This window comes from Drosophila montana, unplaced genomic scaffold, assembly GCF_035044405.1.
Source record: "Drosophila montana isolate Dmon_TW-CO22-7 unplaced genomic scaffold, ASM3504440v1 contig_1687_1, whole genome shotgun sequence".
Taxonomy (NCBI): domain Eukaryota; kingdom Metazoa; phylum Arthropoda; class Insecta; order Diptera; family Drosophilidae; genus Drosophila; species Drosophila montana.
The window spans coordinates 493,764-510,538 of NW_026996616.1; the positions used below are offsets into that span (position 1 = coordinate 493,764).

At 41.9% G+C, this 16,775-nt stretch overlaps 3 protein-coding genes across 4 annotated transcripts; 1 reads left to right on the plus strand and 2 right to left on the minus strand.

Moving 5' to 3' along the window:
• Positions 1-9,907: 9,907 nt before the first annotated feature.
• On the minus strand, positions 9,908-11,507 carry Ogg1 (8-oxoguanine DNA glycosylase). Of its 2 annotated transcripts, XM_064700155.1 has the most exons (5): positions 11,349-11,507; positions 10,976-11,290; positions 10,416-10,902; positions 10,230-10,348; positions 9,908-10,044 (listed from the first exon to the last, which is right to left on the minus strand). In XM_064700155.1, exons 1-4 carry the CDS (start codon positions 11,438-11,440, stop codon positions 10,262-10,264), a joined length of 981 nt encoding a protein of 326 aa, XP_064556225.1. In that variant the 5' UTR covers positions 11,441-11,507; the 3' UTR covers positions 9,908-10,044; positions 10,230-10,261. The 2 variants fall into 2 exon arrangements, with proteins under 2 accessions (XP_064556225.1, XP_064556224.1); XM_064700154.1 differs by having other exon boundaries at positions 9,995-10,348.
• A 550-nt stretch (positions 11,508-12,057) lies between these two features.
• Positions 12,058-14,438, plus strand: Slc25A46a (Solute carrier family 25 member 46a). Its single transcript, XM_064700191.1, has 5 exons — positions 12,058-12,240; positions 12,312-12,425; positions 12,499-12,653; positions 12,719-13,058; positions 13,119-14,438. Exons 1-5 carry the CDS (start codon positions 12,206-12,208, stop codon positions 13,888-13,890), a joined length of 1,416 nt encoding a protein of 471 aa, XP_064556261.1. The 5' UTR covers positions 12,058-12,205; the 3' UTR covers positions 13,891-14,438.
• A 641-nt stretch (positions 14,439-15,079) lies between these two features.
• mRpL3 (mitochondrial ribosomal protein L3) lies at positions 15,080-16,576 on the minus strand. The gene is made up of 4 exons (XM_064700192.1): positions 16,443-16,576; positions 16,263-16,377; positions 15,652-16,196; positions 15,080-15,597 (listed from the first exon to the last, which is right to left on the minus strand). Exons 1-4 carry the CDS (start codon positions 16,478-16,480, stop codon positions 15,177-15,179), a joined length of 1,119 nt encoding a protein of 372 aa, XP_064556262.1. The 5' UTR covers positions 16,481-16,576; the 3' UTR covers positions 15,080-15,176.
• Positions 16,577-16,775: the final 199 nt, after the last annotated feature.

Sequence of the window (16,775 nt, forward strand, 5' to 3'; positions counted from 1 at the left end):
CAAACCTCGTGAAAACCGGATGAGATTTGACCGACTTATGGGGGTGGGAAATTTTGGCCTATGTCTATATACGATATTTGAGGGTACCACTGTAACATGAATTTGGATCAAGAATAATGTTGCCAGACTTAAATGCCAATTTGATAAGGAGGCCAAGCCATGAACAAAGAGCTAAACCTCGTGAAAATCGGAGGAGATTTGACCGAGATTTGGGGGTGGGAAATTTTGGCCTATGTCTACATACGACATTTGAGGGTACCACTGTAACATGAATTTGGATCAAGAATAATGTTGCCAGACTTAAATGCCAATTTGATAAGGAGGCCAAACCATGAACAAAGAGCCAAACCTCGGAAAAATCGGATGAGATTTGACCGACTTATGGGGGTGGGAAATTTTGACCTATGTCTATATACGATATTTGAGGGTACCACTGTAACATGAATTTGGACCAAGAATAATGTTGCCGGACTTAAATGCCAATTTGATAAGGAGGCCAAGCCATGAACAAAGAGCCAAACCTCGTGAAAATCGGATGAGATTTGACCGACTTATGGGGGTGGGAAATTTTGGCCTATGTCTATATACGATATTTGAGGGTACCATTTTAACATGAATTTGGACCAAGAATAATATTGCCAGACTTAAATGCCAATTTGATAAGGAGGCCAAACCATGAACAAAGAGCCAAACCTCGGAAAAATCGGATGAGATTTGACCGAGATTTGGGGGTGGGAAATTTTGACCTATGTCTATATACGATATTTGAGGGTACCACTGTAACATGAATTTGGACCAAGAATAATGTTGCCAGACTTAAATGCCAATTTGATAAGGAGGCAACACCATGAACAAAAAGCCAAACCTCGGAAAAATCGGATGAGATTTGACCGACTTATGGGGGTGGGAAATTTTGGCCTATGTCTATATACGATATTTGAGGGTACCATTTTAACATGAATTTGGACCAAGAATAATGTTGCCAGACTTAAATGCCAATTTGATAAGGAGGCCAAGCCATGAACAAAGAGCCAAACCTCGTGAAAATCGGAGGAGATTTGACCGAGATTTGGGGGTGGGAAATTTTGGCCTATGTCTACATATGATATTTGAGGGTACCACTGTAACATGAATTTGGACCAAGAATAATGTTGCCAGACTTAAATGCCAATTTGATAAGGAGGCCAAGCCATGAACAAAGAGCCAAACCTCGTGAAAATCGGAGGAGATTTGACCGAGATTTGGGGGTGGGAAATTTTGGCCTATGTCTACATATGATATTTGAGGGTACCACTGTAACATGAATTTGGACCAAGAATAATGTTGCCAGACTTAAATGCCAATTTGATAAGGAGGCCACACCATGAACAAAAAGCCAAACCTCGGAAAAATCGGATGAGATTTGACCGACTTATGGGGGTGGGAAATTTTGGCCTATGTCTATATACGATATTTGAGGGTACCACTGTAACATGAATTTGGACCAAGAATAATGTTGCCAGACTTAAATGCCAATTTGATAAGGAGGCCAAACCATGAACAAAGAGCCAAACCTCGTGAAAATCGGATGAGATTTGACCGACTTAGGGGGGTGGGAAATTTTGACCTATGTCTATATACGATATTTGAGGGTACCATTTTAACATGAATTTGGACCAAGAATAATGTTGCCAGACTTAAATGCCAATTTGATAAGGAGGCCAAACCATGAACAAAGAGCCAAACCTCTTGAAAATCGGATGAGATTTGACCGACTTATGGGGGTGGGAAATTTTGACCTATGTCTATATACGATATTTGAGGGTACCACTGTAACATGAATATGGGCCAAGAATAATGTTGCCAGACTTAAATGCCAATTTGATAAGGAGGCCAAACCATGAACAAAGAGCCAAACCTCGTGAAAATCGGATGAGATTTGACCGACTTAGGGGGGTGGGAAATTTTGACCTATGTCTATATACGATATTTGAGGGTACCATTTTAACATGAATTTGGACCAAGAATAATGTTGCCAGACTTAAATGCCAATTTGATAAGGAGGCCAAACCATGAACAAAGAGCCAAACCTCGGAAAAATCGGATGAGATTTGAGCGACTTATGGGGGTGGGAAATTTTGGCCTATGTCTGCATCTGATATTTGAGGGTACCACTGTAACATGAATTTGGACCAAGAATAATGTTGCCAGACTTAAATGCCAATTTGATAAGGAGGCCAAACCATGAACAAAGAGCCAAACCTCGTGAAAATCGTATGAGATTTGACCGACTTATGGGGGTGGGAAATTTTGGCCTATGTCTATATACGATATTTGAGGGTACCATTTTAACATGAATTTGGACCAAGAATAATGTTGCCAGACTTAAATGCCAATTTGATAAGGAGGCCAAGCCATGAACAAAGAGCCAAACCTCGTGAAAATCGGAGGAGATTTGACCGAGATTTGGGGGTGGGAAATTTTGGCCTATGTCTACATATGATATTTGAGGGTACCACTGTAACATGAATTTGGACCAAGAATAATGTTGCCAGACTTAAATGCCAATTTGATAAGGAGGCCAAACCATGAACAAAGAGCCAAACCTCGTGAAAATCGGATGAGATTTGACCGACTTAGGGGGGTGGGAAATTTTGACCTATGTCTATATACGATATTTGAGGGTACCATTTTAACATGAATTTGGACCAAGAATAATGTTGCCAGACTTAAATGCCAATTTGATAAGGAGGCCAAGCCATGAACAAAGAGCCAAACCTCGTGAAAATCGGAGGAGATTTGACCGAGATTTGGGGGTGGGAAATTTTGGCCTATGTCTACATATGATATTTGAGGGTACCACTGTAACATGAATTTGGACCAAGAATAATATTGCCAGACTTAAATGCCAATTTGATAAGAAGGCCAAACCATGAACAAAAAACCAAACCTCGGAAAAATCGGATGAGATTTGACCGAGATTTGGGGGTGGGAAATTTTGGCCTATGTCTATATACGATATTTGAGGGTACCACTGTAACATGAATTTGGACCAAGAATAATGTTGCCAGACTTAAATGCCAATTTGATATAGAGGCCAAGACATGAACAAAATGCCAAACCTCGTGAAAATCGGATGAGATTTGACCGACTTATGGGGGTGGGAAATTTTGGCCTATGTCTGCATCTGATATTTGAGGGTACCACTGTAACATGAATTTGGACCAAGAATAATATTGCCAGACTTAAATGCCAATTTGATAAGAAGGCCAAACCATGAACAAAAAACCAAACCTCGGAAAAATCGGATGAGATTTGACCGAGATTTGGGGGTGGGAAATTTTGGCCTATGTCTATATACGATATTTGAGGGTACCACTGTAACATGAATTTAGACCAAGAATAATGTTGCCAGACTTAAATGCCAATTTGATAAGGAGGCCACACCATGAACAAAAAGCCAAACCTCGGAAAAATCGGATGAGATTTGACCGACTTATGGGGGTGGGAAATTTTGGCCTATGTCTATATACGATATTTGAGGGTACCACTGTAACATGAATTTGGACCAAGAATAATGTTGCCAGACTTAAATGCCAATTTGATAAGGAGGCCAAACCATGAACAAAGAGCCAAACCTCGTGAAAATCGGATGAGATTTGACCGACTTAGGGGGGTGGGAAATTTTGACCTATGTCTATATACGATATTTGAGGGTACCATTTTAACATGAATTTGGACCAAGAATAATGTTGCCAGACTTAAATGCCAATTTGATAAGGAGGCCAAACCATGAACAAAGAGCCAAACCTCGTGAAAATCGGATGAGATTTGACCGACTTAGGGGGGTGGGAAATTTTGACCTATGTCTATATACGATATTTGAGGGTACCATTTTAACATGAATTTGGACCAAGAATAATGTTGCCAGACTTAAATGCCAATTTGATAAGGAGGCCAAGCCATGAACAAAGAGCCAAACCTCGTGAAAATCGGAGGAGATTTGACCGAGATTTGGGGGTGGGAAATTTTGGCCTATGTCTATATACGATATTTGAGGGTACCACTGTAACATGAATTTGGACCAAGAATAATGTTGCCAGACTTAAATGCCAATTTGATAAGGAGGCCAAACCATGAACAAAGAGCCAAACCTCGTGAAAATCGGATGAGATTTGACCGAGATTTGGGGGTGGGAAATTTTGGCCTATGTCTACATATGATATTTGAGGGTACCACTGTAACATGAATTTGGACCAAGAATAATGTTGCCAGACTTAAATGCCAATTTGATAAGGAGGCCAAACCATGAACAAAGAGCCAAACCTCGTGAAAATCGGATGAGATTTGACCGACTTAGGGGGGTGGGAAATTTTGACCTATGTCTATATACGATATTTGAGGGTACCATTTTAACATGAATTTGGACCAAGAATAATGTTGCCAGACTTAAATGCCAATTTGATAAGGAGGCCAAACCATGAATAAAAAGCCAAACCTCTTGAAAATGGGATGAGATTTGACCGAGTTATGGGGATGGGAAATTTTGACCTATGTTTATATAGGAAATAAGTGAAAATTTCAACTTCCTAGTTCTCACGATCAATCAGGACAAACAGTTTTATAAATAGAGATTACAAACTTGTTGGAATAATGATTTAAATAATTTAACGATGAATATTAACTTAATAACTAGCAGCAATTACAATTACTCAAGTAATTTTGAGCCAAGAGTTTAATTACTCAAAGTAATTATGCATGTAAATTGCAATATTTCGACTACACAACTCGCACGAGGACTCGAAGTTGTTTTTGCTATTATGTTTTATAGACACGCCCACACACAAACACACACACACACACACACACACACACAAACACACACACAAACACACTCACACTCGTACACACTCGGCTTTCTATTAGCTTGAAATTTTGATTTGCTGTGTAAGTTTTTTGATTGCACTCCGTGCAACGCATTTTGCAATGTTGTGAATTGAAAATTAAACTGTCTAATAAATAATTTAGAGCATGAAAAGTCGCCCATAACTGTGACGCCCATTCGACAACAAGTCAGTTACCTCAATGAGTGTGTGTGTGTGTGTGTGTGTGTGTGTGTGTGCAGCATGTCTGCTTCCGGTGCCGAAAGTTAGGTGTATGTGTGTGTGGTCGGCTGCGGTTAGCTGTTGTCTAAATTAAATTATAGCTGACACCACGTGGACTCCCCCCCCCTTCCCCCCCCCCCCTTCCAAAGAGCAGGAGGACCTCGAACCGTGCCCAGCATTAGAGATGGGCGCGTGACGACACAAAGACAAACAAAGTTGTGGATAAGAGATTCCAAGAACATAAACAAAACCAAAACAAGTAAGAGGTTCTAGTCGGGAGCTCCCGACTAGGGGATACCCTGAACCCTCTTCTTCCAACAGGCGATAGCTGATAAAGGAAAGATACTTGATATATATATACTATTCTAGAAGCTACATGTCAAGTTTGGTGACTCTAGCTCATATTATTTATCAAAATTGCCCAAAAAACAGGATTTCGATATTTTTATCGATAACTTGGAAACGGAGCAAGGTATCGAATATCGGAAACAAACTCGATCTACTAAGCCGCCGTTAGAAACATTCTAGCTTTCCTCTATGTGCACACACTGCAGCACACACACACACACACACACACACACACACACACACACACACACACACACACACATACACAAAGGAAGGGCGTGCTTCCTCTTCACCTTGCCCTACACCATGTCTAGGAATTGCATCCTCAATTAACTTTGATGTTTATAGTCCGATTTTTATGAAATTCACGGTGCTTTTATATGGCATATAAAACTGTGTACATACCAAAGCGCAAGGCTCTACCTCTAAAAATGAGTTGTTCCCCAATTTCAGGGGCAGGGAATTATTGGTAGTCTGTTATGCTTTGAAAAACCATGTGAGAGATCGATTTATAACACTCTTATTTAAATGGGATACACTATGGAATCCATTCAAAAGCAGTAGCTAAGTCGCAGTCGGCTACAATCGACTGTATAATGCTCTGTTCGCTGTGAAAAAATTGCCCTTTAAATCAGTTCATAAAGAATCTGCTTAATGATTTCTTGACTTCAAAACTGTCAAAACCAACGCAGTCTCCTTCAAACTGTGATCAGAAAATATTTATTTTGACAATTTGCATAAGTTTGACACGATCTTCCCAAAGAAATTTGATAACTCTTGCTTTTAAACTGTAGCATGTATCGGATTTTAATGTTTTACCTGCCACCTAAAGGGCTTGGTAAAAAATTGTGACAGAATTTAATTTAATTCAAGATCTTCTTCAAGATTCAATTTAAGTCGTGTTAAGCAAACAGCCTAAATTTCTAACACGAAAGATGTGCATCTCACGCATCACGAAGCTCAACAAGTGCCCATTTCCAATAAGAATCAGCTGCCCGCCAGGCGTGCGTGTTCGTGTTCATATAGAAACACTTAAAACAAAACACGAATGAACGAACACGACAAACACGCATCACTGAGCAGAGATCATCAGTCGTGCCAACTCACGCGCAGCACTTATCTTAACACTTGATTCCAAGGTCGTGCCTGATGCGTGTCACGCAAAACAATCTAAACACGTGACACACGCTCATCCCTAAACAATGCTATGGTTAGCCTGTTGTTTGTCCGACAGGCGGCCGTGCTCGTGTCCATATAGAAAAACTTAAGACACGACACGAATGAATGCACATCAGCTGCGACAGTTCGTGTCACGAGGCACTTATCTTGATACCAAATGCGTGTCTGGTGCGTGTCACGCAAAAATGAACACGTCACGTGCTCTACTCAAAATATTACTAAAATCTATTCGATTTCAATTACGATAGTGAGCACGTGACACGCGCTCATCGCTAAACAGTTGTATGGTTAGACCGTTATTTGTCGGTGCCCAGGTGAATTGGCGGCTTGCATTTGTCTACCGAGTTTTATGCTCTGGCAGAGGGTATTCTCATTTTGTGAGAAAGCGTGCGAAGCCAATATACATATATATATATATATATATATATAGTCTTGATTAGTATGAAGAAGCAAGTCGATTTGGCTATGCGGCTCGCTCTGTTTTGAAGCTTGTGGAATAAAACTTTGCTTGTCCGTCTTTTTATTTCAGGTGAAACGTGTGTCGAAGTCGGCCAGAACGGACGACTATAGCATATAGCTTGCATGGAAACAAATGGAGAACAATTGAACTCTTTTCCTATAAAGATATTCTTTTGTTTTTTAAGGTATCTCAACTAAATTATATTATATAAATTAAAAAAATAAAGCTTCAATGGGAGCCATAATCCTAAAAACTAGACCAAATCCCAACTTTATCATATAGCTCATTCAAATCTTGAGTTGCAGGGAAAAAACGTTTGAAACAAACGCCGTTATTTGCGTTCGCGTCGGACTGACAAGCTAAAGGTCGCTGGTTCTAATAATGAGACCTTGCTAGGGTATTGATTATTCGGCGTGAGCCGAGGCGAGGCGAGGCGAGCTCTCAGCTCTCATGCTGCTCCTTTTGTTTGTGTTTTTTAGTCCTGAAATTGTTGTGCAAAATTTATAAGTAAATTGCTTTTTATTTTGTGCAAAGTAAAACCACTGAAAAGCTGTTTAGTCTCTCGCGAAGTGTTAGCAAAATACTTTCAGCGGCTTGTAGTTGCGTTCGGGTTTAGTTACTCGCATTCCATGGCAACGGACAGATGCAGGGGGCAGGGGGCAGGGGGCAGGGTTAGCTAACTGCCAGACTGCTTGCCTGGTATGCCCAGCCCCAGCCCCAGCCCCCGCCCCAGCCCCAGCCCCCGCTCCAGCTCCCGCTCCCGCCCCAGCCCCCGCTCCAGCCTCGACTACACCTGAACCGTGCAAGGTAGGGGTCAGGGGTGTGACGCAACCGCGCAATGTGCCCGCCATGCAAGTATTTTGCGTTATTTTTGTGTTTTTTTGTGTTTTTTGTTTTTCTGTTAAGCTTGTGTTTGTGTTGAGCCCTGGAGCTGACGTTAAAAGGTTTATCCCATTGAAGTTTCTGTTACAGCACAGCGTGCTAAATTAAAGCCAACGGATTAAGTGATGCACTATCCCTTGCCAGCAAACTAACACAACAACAAATCCCCCTTTGCTGCTGCCCTCACTCTGCTATCGCCCTTCATCAGCCCTGCAACACTTCAAGTGCTCCAAATCAAATGGGTTAAGTCTGTTTGGTAATTGCAAGTGGTTGCCTGCGTAAAGGAATCACCATTTAGATGTGAAGTCCAGTCAGCCTACCAAAAAAAAAAAAAAGAATAATAAAAAGAAACGGCTAGATTCGGCACGCCGAAGACAATACCCTTGTAAAATGTCGAAAATGCTGAGTTTAGTGAAAATTTCGTGAGATAACAAAAGATTTTCTCATAAAAAAACTCATTTTTCGACTGATTATTCCTACAGAGCTTTATAATATAGTAGTGCGAGCTTGATAAGACTTGGCAGATATATAAGCAGCGTAGTTAAAAAAAAAAATGTTGGAGTTGGTCAAGATATCTTGGTAAACACGAACGTTCTTCATACAAGAACTTGGTTTTAGACCGATCGTTCCTATGGCAGCTATATGATATAGTAGTCCGATTTTGTTAAGATTTTGCATATATATGAGGAGCATAGTACAACTTATTTATGCCGAGTTTGGTCAAGATACCTTGAGAAACATAAAAGGTTTCTATACAAGAACCTATTTTTCAACCGATCGTTCCTATGGCAGCTATACTATATAGTAGTCCGATGTTGTTCAGATTTTGCATATATATGAGGAGCATAGTACAACTTATTTATGCCGAGTTTGGTCAAGATACCTTGATAAACATAAAAGGTTTCTATACAAGAACCTATTTTTCAACCGATCGTTCCTATGGCAGCTATATGATATAGTAGGCCGATGTTAATAAGATTTGGTATATATATGAGGAGCAAAGTGAAACTATCTAATGTCACGTTTGGTTAAGATATCTTGGATAACAAAAAAGTTTTCCGTACAAGAACCTACTTATCGACCGATCGTTCCTATGGCAGCTATATGCTATAGTGGTCCGATTGGGACAAGATTTTGCATATATGTAGAGAGCATGGTAAAACTTAAAAATGCCGAGTTTGGTCAAGATAGCTTTGAAAACAAAATAGTTTTCCATACAAGAACTGAATTTTCAATCAATCGTTCCTATGACAGCTATATGACATAGTAGTCCGATGTTAATAAGATTTGGTATATACATGAGGAACAAAGTCAAACTTATAAATGTCCAGTTTGGTCACGATATCTTAATAAACAAAAAAGTTTTGCATACAAGAACTGAATTTTCGACCGATTATTCCTATGGCAGCTATATGATATAGTAATCCGATCCGACCAGTTTCGATATATGTACTGCCTGCAACATAAACACGGACCTTTGCAAAGTTTCAAGGGGATAGCTTTAAGACTGAGATGCTAGTTTGCATAGAAACAGACTGACAGACGGACGAACGGACGGACAGACGGACGTTGCCTCAAGATCTAGAATAAATATACTTTACGGCTTCCGAGATGCCTTGCTCTATGCATTATGTATTTCAAGACATTATTATAATACCCTATGCAAGGGTATAAAAATGTTTATGCAAAAATTTAGTTTTCGACCGATATGTCTTGATAAACTAGAATGTTGTTTAAACAAAAACTTAATCTAATTATGCCGTATAACTAAACTTTCAAAATAGATCACTGAATCTATCATTGTTTTCATTTATCCTATTATCCTAACATATAAACAAAATCTTTTGAGAATCGGACTACACTACCATACAGTTTTTATAGGCACAATAGGTCAGAAATAAAATGTTAGGTATTAAGAAACGATTTTAAGTACTGAAATTAACCGCAAATCTGCTATCTTCGACCTTGACTGTGCTCTCTTTAAGCACAGATAATTTAATTGTAACATTTTTGAAATGTTTAAGTAAAAACTTTTCGCTACTTACAGGCTCTGTTCCGCTTCTAATGCAGCTATCGAGCACAGATCCATACCTACGATTTACAAAATGTTTAAATTAATAATTTGTCAACATGTCATGGGGGAAAAAAAAAACGCCTGTTTGTGAGTTATACAAGTTGGAAGGGGTTAGAGTACACACAGGGATAATTAGCCCTAAGATAACTTAGATATATATGTGGGACAACGGACACGTTTGTACATAGGAATATATACATACACATGATGTACATAAAACAAAATCTAATTTAATCATTTTTTGCGCTTCTTCGGCTTTGCTTCTTGTTGGGCCAGCTGGGACTTATCCTGAAACTGCGGCAAGTCCGCACAGAATAGAACCTGTCAAAATAAAAAAAGTGAAGAAATGGGTCTATATATTGTTAATCCTATTATACCGCCCACTCACCGTTTGCGCCCAGCCGGCGTATTTGCCATGCAGCTGCTGAAAATGCTGCGCCACCTCAGCGTAAATTTTGCTGGTCACGCTCTTCTGGCTGGCCAGGTGGGGCAGGTAGTGGCGCTGCGCCAGCTTAAAAATGTGCGTATCAATGGGCACCGCTTCCAGATGGCCCAGTGACATGAGGCAGATGCAATCGGCCACCTTGTAGCCAATGCCGGGCAGCTGTACCAAAGCCTCGCGCGCCTCCACGTAGGGCAACTGACGCAGCTGCTCGAACCAGTCATTGCCGCCAAGCGCCTCTATTTGCGACAGCGAACGGGCTATGAACTTGGCACGATAACCAAACTTGGCGGCACGCAGCTCCGCATCCAGCTCGCTGCAGCTGCGTTCGCTGAGCGCTTTGAGTGTGGGAAACGTGTACTCATCCTGGCCATGAAAGTGTCCAATTTTGTGTCCGTAGGCGGCGCAAAACCATTGAATCATGGCGGAAATCCTAAGAGATCACAGAACTTTGAATGCCAATTGGACAACAGCAGGATTTAAATAAAGTTAAAGGAGTTGGCTACCGTTTTATATTATTGTTTTGGCTGCACATGAAGCAAACAATGTTCTCCAGCGGCTCCTGTGACAGCATGCGCACCGGCTTGCCCACAAATTTGCCAAAGTGCGCATCCGCGCGCATCCAGCCGGCCTGCTCCGTCTCCAAATCGAAATCGGCCCGCAGATAGTCGCTCAACAGTGAGCCGAAATTGTGGTCTCGCTGGGTGACCGCTGCATGTGCCTCATAGGCAATGTGCTCGTCCTCGGGCATCAGCACCCAGTAGGTGTTCAAGGCGACGCCGCAATATTTGACTTTCGGCTCAGCGCACAATTTGCGCCAGCTGAAAGAGCGCATTTTCCTAAACTATTTGCGAGCGAAAAAAGTTCTTATATACTCACCGAAAACTTTGCCCGCCCAGTAGGGTACGCTCCAGATCGCATACCCTAAATTTTAAGCGTATTATGCCGCTTTGTTTTACGGCTTTTGTCATTTGCGTGTTCAAATTGTAAATTGAAATGAAAAAAGCGCGAACAGCTGTAAAAATGCCGATAACTTCCAGAACAACCGGCGTGTGTGTGCTCTCGATAACTTTCTTTCGATAACAATTATTGTGCGTGCAAAAATAATTGTACTTGGCGCGCATATCGATACTTGTAGCGTGCCTTAACACTTAAGTTCTTAATTTTTTTAAAATTATATTCTTCCGATATTTATATTTTTGTGTTTAAAAAATACCCAAGCAATGCAGCTTACATTTCTGGAAATCTAATTGTATATGAACGCAATAATCTGTAAAGTTAAAATTTAGTCTTACATAGAATAATAATATTGAATGCTGCCAGTAAGCAGCAAGGCGTACTTAAGGGTTAATTCTACCGAAAAAGTACTCGTTTTGCTGTCTTGTGCCAATTTTCAATTGTTTTTCTTTGGTATTTTTTTAGCTGCATATCAGCGTATACAAAATAAACTATTTAAATTTAAAATAAACTGTAAGAATTGATTTGCACACATAATGTGTGTGTCTTGCGTATGCTTTCAAATTTAGCGGCGTGCTCGTGCACGTGCCACGTGTCACGCGCCCATCTCTAGTTGGAATTCACACAGTTACATGGAAATCAAAGTTATTTAGTGTTTAAAAATAAATAGTAAAGCAGCAGCAGCAGCAGCAGCAGGCTTACACACACATACGAAACAGGGACTTAGAGGCATTAACATTAGAAGGGCTACTCAAGCACACGCCACAAAACACAATATTATGTCAGGCAGCATCAACAATTATAAGACTCTAATGTAAGTGCAACTCGCTAACGCAACGCCCGCCACTAAACTAAACTGATTAAAACAAACACTAATAAATAAAGGCATGCAACGAATCGTGGTTACGGCGAACAGACGCAAGCACAGCCAGAGGCTATCCAACACATGCAGACAATGCCGCAGCTAATCGGCGATCCCGGCGTGCAGCTGGTTAACAGGTAGGTAGATAGAAACGGAGCCAAGCATCATTCACCATACCAATTATATAAATGTGTGCTCCTCCACGCTAAGCCTTGACGATCGCGATAAGGCAATTGTGGACAACATAAATGCGGATCAGAATGCGGTCACACATCTGAAATACATGAATTCGGAGCGCGATCTGTCGCTGCCGCTGGAAAAGCAGACCAAGGCGCTGGACAAATATCTGGACAGCCAGGAGGATGGTTAGCTTAGCCACTTATCACACAAGCCTACTAACTAAGCAGATCTTTCCTTTGTCCCCCCACAGAGGTATCGCTGCGCAAGTATCTGGTCTTTGGCGTGCAATGGGTCTCGCTGGTCACCGAGAATCTGCTGAGCCATCCGTTCATAGTGCTGCGACGCCAGTGCCAGGTCTATAATGCATCGCAGCGCTATCATTTGCATCCATTTCAATTGCTGCCCAGCATTGTGCATCTGCATCGACGACAGGGCGTCACCACGTTATGGAAGGGCCTCGGCAGCTGTCTGCTGGTCCGCGGCATGACCCTGGCCATAGACGATGTCATCTGCAAGGTGACCAGCTGGCCGAAGGATGTCGATAGCCGCACCACGCTCAAACGCTTTGGCCAGCATATACTGCTCAAATGGCAAGTGGAATGCCGTGCATCTTCCATATATATATTAATTGATTGTATTTTTTGGTGCAGCATCAGCATTGGCCTGGTGGTGCCCTTCTATGCCGCCTCGCTGGTGGAGACGGTGCAAAGTGATATTGCCAGCGAGAAGCCCGGCCTGTTGGATGTCTTTCGCGAGGGCAGTCTACGCTTGTTCTACTGGAGCTCACCGCAAAAGGGACGCATGCTGCCCGCCTGGGCGCTAATTGGACCCAGCGTCTCCATGGGCATAACCAAATATCTGTTCAGTTTGGTCATACGTGGCGTCTCGTCGCGCATTATGCGACGTCGGCTGGTCATCAAGCAGGAACAGCGTGGCGCCAAATTTCGCGATGATACGCTCGAGCATCAGAATGCCGAAATCTATGCGAGCCTAATTGCCATGCTGACCACAGAGGTGTTGTTCTTTCCATTCGAGACCATACTGCATCGCCTGCAGCTGCAGGGCACGCGCACCATAATTGACAATCTGGACAATGGGTATGCGGTGGTGCCCATATTGACCAACTATCAGGGCGCTATTGATTGCTATCGCACCACCATGCTGACGGAGGGTGTGGGTGGCCTTTATAAGGGTTTCGGTGCGATGATTTTACAATTTGCCGCCCATGTGGCTGTTATTAAATTAACCAAATGGATTGTCGGACAAATTACGGAAGTTATCTCGAATCGTCCGCCAGCACGAATTGTACAATATTATAATCTGGATCGCGGTGCTAACAATTCTAATTCAACAACCATATCGCCGAGCATCTCAAGCACCGAACTGGATGTGCAGAGCGTTGGACAGAATTCGCTCGATTAGCTTTTTGGGCTTGGTTTTTATTTTAATTCCCCCCCCCCCCCCCCAAACATATTTCTCTTCAAAATTTCATGTATTTGCCATTGTCCCGTAAGTCCCGAGTTAAGCTCTCTCTTTCTCGTGTCTATATATTGGGTATATTTTAATTGAGAGTCGGGCAACTATATTTATTTATATAATTCTTTTGTTTTCCTTCCTTCTTTCCTTCTTTCTTCTGTTCTGTTTCATTTTGCTGTGATAACTTCCGCGCTCGCCCAAGCAGCGAGTCTTGTGTTTCATATATATAGAGATTCGTATATATATATATATACATATATATTTTTTTCTCTCAACCAGCTTAAAGATTAGCCAAGCATGTTATTAATTAATTAATTGAGAACTGAGCGAGCAGCTATTGTTTTACCCGGCATATCTTTCGGTTATTGCCAAAACTAGAGACATTGTAATTAGATCTTAGAACAACAACAAAAATTATTAACAAAATCCTTTAAAATGTAAGAGTGTAAAAGCGCAATTAAAAAAGAAAAAAAGTGTTGCTCTAATGATTAAAAGGCTTTCTGTTTTTTTTTTTTATAATAACCCAACTGGATTTCATCATATCCGCTCGAAGATCCGATCTGTTGTTCGTTTATAGATCTTAATAAATGTTACCAACCTTTTAACCCAAATCAAAGCATCTTCATAAGCCTGCAAAACTGTACGCTTAAAAATATTTAGTAAGTTTTTGAGCTTGCGTTCAAATTTCAAATTTCAAGCATTTGAATGAAAATTGTTGCTCGAAGTAAATGTGACAAAAATCATGTTCGCCAAATGAACAAAAAAGTGTGGTTAATTTTTCGAACAGAAAAGTGAGGTTAATTTTTCGAACCGAAAAGTGAGGTTAAATTTGATCACACTATTTTTGGACTCAAAAAACTGATTTCAAACCTAGTTAAATCTTTATCAAAGGGCAAATGCAATTAACTCAGGCTATAGATAAGATCAGCACAGATTGATTTACAAAATTAATATAGCTTCTAATATTAATATTATTTTCTGGATTTGGATAGTTTAAGATTTTTGATTTAAACCCAAAATCGGAATTTGGGCTTTACATAAGCAATAGATATTTGAAATTTTTAGAACTTAGAACAACTGTACTTAATAAAATGTTGACAGATCTTCAAGAGATCAACGTCTGTGGGTTGTAAACTGTTCAAAAACAAATTTCGTGTTTGTTTCTTTCATTTGTTTTGTTTATCTAGGTTCTATACATATAGTATAACAAAGAGCTTATGGCTAGGCACTGATCACTCTGGCTTGTAGGTGATGGTCTCGTCCTTGAAGTTGTGCACCTGATCATACCAGATGTCCTCCGGCGCATCGTCCTCCGTTTCGTAGAGCGTGGGAAATGGTGGCGCCTCTTTGGGCTTGCGCAAGGGCAGAATTGTGTCATAGATGTAGACCAGGCCGTTTGTCGAGCCGGGCACAGCGCTGCCCTGCACCCACATCACATTGTATTTGGTGTTGATGCGCCAAATGCGCAGGCCCTTGATAATGCGCCAGCGATTGCCCATATGGCCGGGCATCTTGGTGCCCGGCCAGACGCGACCCTTCTCGCCGCCGCCGCCAATGTTGCCGGGGCGACGATGCGTCTTGGTCACGCCATGTGATGCCGGCATGCCCTTGAAGCCGTGTCGCTTGACCACGCCCTGAAAGCCATGGTCCACGCTGCAAATTGCCAATTGATTACATAAAGACTCGAATTCTGCTTTATCAACTCACGTCTTGCCGCGCACATCGACAAATTCGCCCACCCGAAAGTGGCCCACATTTAGTGGTGTGCCCGGCGCCAGAGCCGCCTGCGGTGAGACTATGAAGCGCGCCAAATTCTTTGTGGGCATAACGCCCGAGTCCCGAAAGATGCCGCAATACTCTTTGGTCAACAGCGCCGGATTTGTGCACTCTGCGCCGACCAGCACACAGCCGTATCTATCCAAATGCTTAACGCTGGGACGCTGTGCGGGCGTATATTCGCCGGGCGGTATATATTTGACCACATGATTGTCAACCACCTGTAAGAGGGTGGTGCGCACACGTTCGCCATTCTTTAGCCACAGTGGATATTGGCCAATCTTGCGGGCAATCAGACCGCAGCGACGCACGGCCGGCGTCCAGGGTTCGATATCTGTGGGCGCTTCGGGCGTCTTGATCAGTTGCTTCTGTTCGTAGGTCTGTATGCCCTTGATAACAGCTGGTTTGCCGTAGGTATCATGCACCACCTCCTTGATAAAGCTGCGATTCTCGCCCGTGACCAGATCGTCCGTGTGCTGCAAGGCAGTCGCTTAATTAGATAAGGGATTTCGAACAGAGAGAGTGTTGGGGTCCACACATACCGTGCGCTCCTTGCGTATAAACCAATACGGATTCCTCAAGCGTGGCCGGCTTAGATGACCCTTTTCGCGCACTTGTGTAACCAAAACGGCGGCCGGACTGGCGCTGCCACTCAGCCTGTTTTTGGGCACAGAAAATATAGGTTAAAAATGCGCAAAGCCTTAATTGATTTTTATACAGACCGTAGGCGAGCTAAATCGCAGATAACAGTGCGCAGCATATTAATTATATAATTTTTTAATACAAAAATCAGCTTAAAGACATAAATAACAATATGCAGCGCACAGCTAGAGCCTAGGGATGTGCAGCTACAGCCGAAAAGTATCGTCCATAAGGTCGAAATAGGTATCGACATGGATAAACCATCGATGCTGCTAAAGCCGGCGGCAAATATTTTTAAATTTATTTACCAGTTATTATCTATTCGCAGTTGTATTTATGTTCTGGCAAGCCAGATGTCTTATTTAATAATTAAACATTTTCAAATTAATAGAAATCGATGCTTGCGAGCAAAC